This window comes from Scylla paramamosain, chromosome 21, assembly GCF_035594125.1.
Source record: "Scylla paramamosain isolate STU-SP2022 chromosome 21, ASM3559412v1, whole genome shotgun sequence".
NCBI lineage: Eukaryota > Metazoa > Arthropoda > Malacostraca > Decapoda > Portunidae > Scylla > Scylla paramamosain.
The window spans coordinates 9,978,606-9,987,487 of NC_087171.1; the positions used below are offsets into that span (position 1 = coordinate 9,978,606).

Sequence of the window (8,882 nt, forward strand, 5' to 3'; positions counted from 1 at the left end):
ACTATAATGGTGCAATGGCCACTGAATAATGTAGTTTGTTTCAACTGCAGTATGAAATGGAGACAAGTTGAATACTACAAAGGGGTCAACTATAAATAGTGTAGCCTGCGTTGAAAAATCTTAATTTAAAAATTAAATTATTTATATATTACTTTATCCAGCTGTGTGATTTATCTTACTTAATCAATCACAACATTAGCCACAAGATTAAAATATAAAATACAACTGAGGCAACTTAGAGCTCTTCATGAAAAGTAAATTCAGAACAAAGCTATGAGAGTACCAGACATTCCTTTCATTGATATTAACTAGCCATATAATGTAACAGTAAAATTAATTTCAACAGAATAGGAATCAAGTAAAATCAGATTATTTAAATAATTTTATTTAAATCAAAACTAACCTGGTCCCTGCAGTGTATAGGCAAATTCTTTTACCTTGGGAGGAAGGTACAAGGTAACACGGTTGCAAGTATCAAGAAGAAAAGAATTAATTCTCATACTCTCAATAAGGCTTTCCCTGCACGCAAAATGTAGACCATGCATTTCACTGCTTTAGAGTAAACAAACTGGTCTATTGGAGAACAAGAGGAGGCTCGAGGGTATTGAAAAAGAGTATGATGAGAAGGATGTGCAATACTACTAAAAACTCCAGCCTGCCCCATTATAGGAGAGAGCCAACCTTCCACACCTCTAGGAGCAAACCTGCACATGCTACAGGGGAGGAAAAAAAGGGGAATGGAGAACACTTACTAAAGCAATGAGAATGAGCATATTGCATTGGTTTCTTGATATGTAGAAAAGATTGAGAAAGACTGGATTAAGTCTATCAAACATTTTTACATTTGATGTGGAGGACAGAAGTATTACGCCTTTACTCTAAGAAAAATACTTTGTATGGGGAAAATATCAATATATAATATGTACATATAACAAGTGAGTGAAATGTTGTAGCAAGAGGAAACACAGGATAAAGCAGAAATACTTTTAACATTTTTTAAGCTTCAGCTCTTGCCCTCCTCCTCTAAGGAAAGCAACACACAAAACAGAGTAATAAAGTACATCACCTTCATCACAAGTTTCCTCCCATCATCACATTCCACTCAAAACTCAAACATGGTGGACAACAATAAATACTTACCATCTGATGATAGACTGATGGATTCCCTGGATGTAGTGTTGGATATTGCATCCCAGACCTTGACAGTGCCATCCCATCCTGTGGAAACCATCAGAGTGCTGCCTGGTTGGCTAGAAAACTGAACACTCACAACAGGACCCTCATGTCCAGCCAAAACCTGTAATACAATATATATATCTCATTTGATTCATCAAGTTTCTCAAAACAAATCAAGAAATAAATTGACTTAAAATTAACTGGAGTGATTTTTCATTCTACATTTCTGTATTGTTTTAATTTTTTTCCTCATCATTTAAACCCAAACCTGTAAAATTTAAAGAAAATAATTCTGAAAAGGATCAGCGTATAGGTTCATTCTTAGTTATATATGGGGATCAAAACAGATCTTTCAACAATTAACCACTCAGCTGACCAGCTCAACTAACCAGTTTCAAAGATGGCTTACGTCAAAGTGTCTGCTATAACTTCCCATCCTAGATAACAATTCAGAATCCTTTATCCAGAGTACAAATACAGACACATACCATACTTACAATGGTGATACACTAGAGATAAACCAACTGAGTCACATTCCAGTAAACTAATCACAAATAAAAAAAAATGTAGTACATAACTTCAAAATATAACATTAAATATTCCGATAACATAAGAAAACTGAAAATTGTGAATGCTTCCATCACACAGAAACCAAGTGTGACACAGTAAAGCACAAGCAGCAGAAGGCAGTAACATTTTTAAGTCATCAAGACACATACTACAAAGTTTTTTTGTGACTATATTCATATGTTCACCTGTGATTTCATTATGCAACTCAAACTTGAGCAGAAAAGCATCAAATTTTGTATCAATCTCAGGTACTTAGCAAAAGACTCCCAAAATGATACAGCAAAGTTATGGTAATGAAGCAAAGAGCTGGGTGAAGTGTTCTGAGAGATACCAGGGTTTCAAGAGGGACAAAACATAATGGAAGAATAATAAAAGGTTAGGGATGACTGGTCTGTTTAGATAATGGAACCAGAACCAAAAAGTTGCATCTTAGTTGCATGGCTTCACCATATGACAAAAGCCTCTGACAACAGTGACAATAATCGTTATAGGTAATGGTACATCACTTCTCATTCCTGCAGTTTAACTCACTTCTAACAATCTTCCAGTCTGGAGTGACCAAAGGTATATATCATGGCTGTCCTGGCTCCCCGAAGCCACAAGTTCCCCACTGCTATCAACAGTAACACAAGAAAACTGGGTTGGTCGAGTGGAAGTCAGTGTCTTGAAGTTTCTATAGCGCGTCAGATCAAATGCTCGCACAGTACCTGAAAGTCAAGATAAAACTCAATACTAGAATGTATATAACACTTACCTAACAACAATTTTTATTCATTCTTGCTTTGATATTTTCTGCAAATCTATATAACTTCCATTAATTTTTGTAATTCTATCTCTGATTCTTGAAAAACAAAAGTTTAACAACTTTATACAGGCACTCAAAATCAACCACTTCATTTTAAACACTTTCTGTGCACCATCAACATAATCTTGTTAACATTCACCTTCAACTATCAAACCATTCAATAATGGTCTATCTTTGTAATGGAGATGAAATACAAGATTGTTATGTGCCTATGTAGGACCACATCATATAGCTTACCATCGAGAGATGATGTTATGATGGCCCTACCACTCTGGGTGAAGGCCAAACCTGTCACTGCTGCTGTGTGCTCTGAGAAAGTCACAAAACAAAATGAAGACTGGCAGGACCACAGCTTAACCTTTCCATCTTCCCCACCAGTTGCTAAATTTTGGGCATCTGGAGAGTACACCACAACTCTCATGTTGTTGAAGTGACCCTGCTGCTTCAGGATAAAGCTTTCACTCTGCCACTCCCAAACTACAAGCTGTCCAAGGGAGGATACACCAAGAGCAATCCAGTCACCACTGTGGTTCATTGCCACACTTGTGATGGTCTGAAGAGAGAGAGAGTTATTTATAGTATATTTAGCAATTAAACATTGAAATGTCTGAAAAACCTTTTCTATCTTACTATCTTCCAAAAGCTTTTTAATACATCAATTTCAGTATTTTCAAGATGATACCCAGGAAAGAAGAGCATAAATTCTAAGTGACATTCAAATTTTGCACTAGTATTAAAAATTTAATTTGTGAATCACAGTAACTTTATAGTATTGCATACAAGCTACTAACTATTGCTTTCATGTCTCAGAACAGAAATTAAACTATTTTGGTCCAGTGTTTCCAACAGATGATAGTGTGTTATTTTAGACTGAATCTTGACATAATTTGCATGATCATATGGTGCCTTAAGCTAAAAATGTTTTAGAATTTAAAAGCCTAATGTTCCTCAACTTATCATCTTACCTGCTTGGAGATGTTGAGGGAATGCACTACAGCACCTTTGTCTTTCATATCTAGCATTACAAAGTCTCCTGAGGCAAAAGCCACCACCAGCATGTTGATATGTTTGTGGTACTGAGCAGCTGTAACAGACACCTTACGCTTGCCCAAGTGGGTGTCCATGAATATACGAAAGCGCCGCCTATAAAACACCTTGAGCAGGTCTGAGTCACCTGCAGATGTGAAAGTATTAAAACATGAGATGACTCCCTCATACAGGAGAAATAAATGAATGTTAGAATAATAACAAGGCATGCAAATGTAAGAGATGCTGTTGGTGTAAAAGGGGGATGAGAGAGAGAGAGAGAGAGAGAGAGAGAGAGAGAGAGAGAGAGAGAGAGAGAGAGAGAGAGAGAGAGAGAGAGAGAGAGAGAGAGAGAGAGAGAGAGAATTTTTAATGTAGTATACATAAGTACATGGTAATCTACTTAATGAGAGTTCAAAGGAAGTAGAAGACTGACTACAATCATGTAAATAAAATTTATCTATTAGCTACCAATATTTCCTGTAGGCGAATACTTTGATATTACCTTTGTATTCCTACTGAGATTTTTAAAAATTACTTTCAGGAAACTCATTCATAAAGCAATCAAACCTATTTCAAATAGAAAAAAAATATATATAAAAAACTCGGAGATGTGGCAAGAGCATGAATGCACTAATAGCTGTCCAACAGAACAGGAAGCAGCGGCCTGGGGACAGCTTCTAAATCATCTAGGCCTATATCAACTATTGGTATTTATATTTGATACATACTTTCTTCCTTTGGTTCTTTGGTTGTATTTTCCTCTTCCTCAGGTAAGAGAATGTCATCCTCTCCTTCATCTGCAGCATTCTTATTCTTCGGTTTGTATAAATCCTGCTCTGGGATAAGGCCATCAACTTCTACACTGCAGTCCCAAGCATTGATGTGGCCATCTGCACTAACCTGTAGTGTGTGGAGAGAGAGAGAGAGAGAGAGAGAGAGAGAGAGAGAGAGAGAGAGAGAGAGAGAGAGAGAGAGAGAGAGAGAGAGAGAGAGAGAGAGAGAGAGAGAGAGAGAGAGAGAGAGAGAGAGAGAGAGAGTAAAACATTGTAGTTAATTTCAAAATTTATTCCATTTGGCTTAATTTTCATCACCTTTAGCTTCACATGTCAATGAAACTGGAAAGGGGTACAAAACCCAAAAGGAAAAGCCTACTTGGTCATGACTCCTCAAAAAGTTGAGTGGATAAAGAAAGGGTAGCAATTAGATTGGTCCAATTAGTTCCAGAGGTATCCAAGTTCTCCAACTCTATAAGTTCTAAGTTGTGAGAAAACTCAGTAGCACAAAGTTTGAAAGTTTGTCAAATATGAAGAGTGAAGATGCCAGTCTACTACTCAAATTAAAAAGGTAGAGAGAGTAAGTGTGCTAATAATTAACATGTAGAAAATATTATATAAAAAGGCCACATGAAGGCATAGGAGGTATGTAGTTAGCAAGCCAGAGGAACAAGAAGTGCAACACTGTATTGGAGCACGAGAGACTTAGGTTACTCCTCACTTTAAAAAAATTAGAAAAATAAAAAAAAACGGAAGTTGACAAGATATAGTTTGTAACTCCACCCTCTTTGAAGGTTCATTTTCTTCTTTGTAACTCCATCCTCTTTAAAGGTTAATTCTCTTCCAAGTCGAAAACTGAAATTTTTTGCTACTTTTTTATTTTATTTATTTATTTGTTTATTTTTATTTTTTTTCTGTACATAATTAGATTTTGTTATTTATGGCAAGTTTTAAGATAAATACAGGTTAGTTTTTTTTTTTTTTTTTTTGTAATTTGGCCTTGGTTTCACAGAGTAAAAATAACTTCCTTCATTGATAAAGTCAAATGAAAAATATAACTGCAGGATGTAATCTGACCACTCCCCTACATTGTGTGAGGATGATTTTCTAATTTCCTTTCAACAAGAGAAGCAGGTGAATTCTAACACAGCCACCCAGATCAGAAAGAAAAAGGCATCACAGTTACCAGATTTGTTATTTTATTGATTTAGGAGGAAAAATAACTGCCTCTGCCTAAACATGAACAGAGATATAAAACATGAATATTCTTAGCAATTCAAACAAGCAAGCTTACCGTACACAAGTCGTACGTCTTTTCTTCAAAGAATGCTCCAACAACTGTATCTTTGATTCCACCAATTGAATATTCCTTTAGGTTTTTAAATTTTGTAAATGCACAAATGCGAGTAGTCATATCCCGAGAGCCAACAGCAAGCAGCCTGTGGAAGGAAGATAAAACATCATTAGTGACCTGATTTTTCCATGTGTGGTAGTTTTGTTACTGATCTTTGTGATGGCAGAAAACTTAATACTGAAGATGTGTCATGTTTCTGAAAAAATTGTGCCATGTCTATTTATGGATGAGCAATAAAACTAACCAAGAGCTGTTTGTTGTGTTGAAAATGGAACACTATCATATCACCCTCACTTTTAATTTCTTATATAAAATTACTGAACTTGATCTTCTTTTTCTTCATATTCATCTTAAAGCCCACTTTCTGGCTTTCTCTGTGTACCTGCATAAAACTTTATGTTTACATTTGAAGAAAATCACTCCAGTACCTGGAATCATGAGACCAGTCCAAGCAGGTTGTGTCATCAAAGGCTCCATGGAACACTCTCTCCAGCACAAAGGGGTCAAAGATTCTCTTATTGGAACCAGGAGCAATATACACAAACACTGAAAAAGATATCAAGGATTATCTCAAATGCATTACTATACTGATTTCCTGTAGTTAAAAACTGTATATTCTAAAAGTAATCAATTAAACACTAGAGAAAGAGCCTAGATGTCTTACCTCCATTCTCTTTTGTCAGGGCAAAATGCTTGCCATCTGGACTAAACTTTATATTCTTGATTGGCCGATTGAAGCGTTTGCGATACAAAACATTGCGGAAGTTCAGGTTGATGATGTGCACTTCCCCATCTGTTGATGGAATTTGGATTTTAAATTATTCAAAATTACAGCTAACAGAATAATATACTAATATGTAATACAACCTACATAATAAATAATTAATAAATATCTATGATTCTTCTACTATCCACAAAACTTCTCTAAAAAACATAATAATAATAAAAATAACAAAAAACTTTTTGGAAGAAACTGTAAGGGAATCCAGCCTAAGTTCACAGTTATGTACTAGCATTGCTTAGGAATGAGAGGTGTGATGTCCCATTGGTTGTTTAATGCTTATATGAATGGTGTTTTGAGGGAGGTGGAAATGAAGAATATGAGGTTAAGCTTTGATACTAATATACATACCTTCTTCTGCAGCTATCAAAATAATGCCATTTGGAGCCAGTGCCAGTGTTGTGTAGTTATATCTGGCTTCAATGGGCAGTGTGTGGGCACGGTTGTTGCGGAGATCATACACTGAGATCTTATTGCCAACAGGACATATCACAGTGTTGCCATCATGGGAGAATATTATATCTCCTAATCTGTAAACTGTTCCCAGCAGATTTGAGAACTGAAAAGAAAATTTTCATTTATACAAAGAATACCCAGTAATACACAAATCTGAAAAGGAAAGAGCATGGACTTAAGAAAAGGAAACTTAGATAAGAAGATATAGATAAATAGGTAAGTAGATACAGCAAGACAGAGAACAGGTTGATCAACAATTAATGTAGATTCTAGGTTCCTTAAAATGTACACAGAAATTGGATGATTGCTTCACTGAACAAACTACTGAGTAATGTTGGATAATTCTGCTAGTTCAGAATACTGAAAAATTACTACAAGGGCACCAAAATAATTAACATTTGCAGAGATCTAAAATCATGATGTTTCTCCTACAATGTATGTTTGTTCACTCCTATATGTTGATACATGAATAATTACCTTTTTTTTTTTATAAGAATGATCTGTAACTGCCGTGTCTCCTAACTGATCCTGTAAATACCGTGTCTCCTAACTGCTATGTGCAATATTCTAAACCCCAAACAGTTGAGCGCATTTCTTAATTATACAAACAGAACTCACATTTAAGATCCATATATTTTAGCCAAACTGCACAGCATACTTGTGCTAACACAACCAAACTTCATAGAAATGGTCACGTGACTAGTTTTCCCTTTATTTTGTTCATATTTATTCTTCCTTTTGATTCTCACCTGGACCACTTCATGTTTACTTCCCTACTTGCATTCGGTGCAAGCTTCGCACTAACTTTGCTTACCTTGTATGTAAACTTCATGTTCAAGATTTGATGCAAATTTTCGTTTTGGAATGAAGTCACTGACCCATTGAAGGGCGTTCTAAACGGCTGCTGGTTGTCACTGGTACTTATTCTGGCACGACCTCTCCACGTGTTGCTTCCACTTCATAGTGAGGGTAAACAATTGGTCTCGATCTTGGTCTTGGTGGTACAGATGACTCGACATCGCTGCTAAGCCTTTAGAACAGCAACTCCTTTAAAAGAAAGAAAAAAAAATGAAAACAAGTAGTATCCTCCACAGTAGTATTTCCTATATTTAGCACACACCATATTCTTCCCGGGAACTTTCTCACAACCTCAATCATCCTCTTATTAATTCATTCATTCTACACAGTCCCAGCAGCTACACTATATCCACTCACGTCCTGCTTTCTCCTCTCTTTTCAATTATACTTCAGTTCACTCAATACTACTTCCATAATCTCTCTCCTGCCTCTGGCGTACTTACCGCATTCCAGCATCACATGTTCCATTATCCCGCATCACACATCCGGCACACTTTGCTTATTACACTAGCTACCGCCTTCAATGTACGAGTGGTAATGAAATATGCTAACAAGCCAGTCAGCCATTTCAATTTGCAGTTTCACCAACCCAACGAGTATCTAGTGCTCCTATATATTCTTTTGATAATAAACTGAAGAAGGAAAATGGAGAGCGAGGAAGAGGGAAACAGAGAAAGGATAGATGGCATATACAGATGATGATGAAGGGGAACTGATGAGCAGGGTTGAGGAGGGGTGAGAGGAAATGAGGAATGAATAAGATGGGATAAGTGCGACAATCAAGCAGCAAGAAAAAGACCAATTATCTCATTATTTCCCTATAGTTTTAAATGAGTTGATTGCTTGGTGCCAGCTTGATACACTTGCATAGAATGTCAAGTGCCACGCTGCCTTGCTAAGAGCACACCATGAAACCTATCAACGACTAACGATACATATTAAAAAGATTCATGGCGGTACCTTAGGCTGTTCTTCATGTTGGATCCCGTCTACTTGAATATCCAAGGTAGTCCCAGCAATTTTCTACGGCGCTTAAAAATCACGCCAGGAGATAATTATTGATAGTGAAGGTAACGGTTA

General features: G+C 36.4%; 1 protein-coding gene across 1 annotated transcript in view; it reads right to left on the bottom strand.

The window, feature by feature from the left end:
* Positions 1-7,909, bottom strand: part of LOC135110978 (periodic tryptophan protein 2 homolog) — an 18,411-nt gene extending 10,502 nt beyond the window's left edge. Inside the window, exons 1-10 of the mRNA XM_064023763.1 lie at positions 7,759-7,909; positions 6,840-7,047; positions 6,372-6,500; positions 6,136-6,253; positions 5,648-5,792; positions 4,309-4,480; positions 3,517-3,725; positions 2,789-3,104; positions 2,278-2,453; positions 1,141-1,297 (exon numbers count right to left, since the gene is read on the bottom strand). Of these exons, the coding sequence (XP_063879833.1) occupies positions 1,141-1,297; positions 2,278-2,453; positions 2,789-3,104; positions 3,517-3,725; positions 4,309-4,480; positions 5,648-5,792; positions 6,136-6,253; positions 6,372-6,500; positions 6,840-7,047; positions 7,759-7,776 (1,648 nt within the window). The 5' untranslated portion in view covers positions 7,777-7,909. The remainder of the gene's footprint in view (positions 1-1,140; positions 1,298-2,277; positions 2,454-2,788; positions 3,105-3,516; positions 3,726-4,308; positions 4,481-5,647; positions 5,793-6,135; positions 6,254-6,371; positions 6,501-6,839; positions 7,048-7,758) is intronic.
* Between the last annotated feature and the right edge of the window lie 973 nt (positions 7,910-8,882).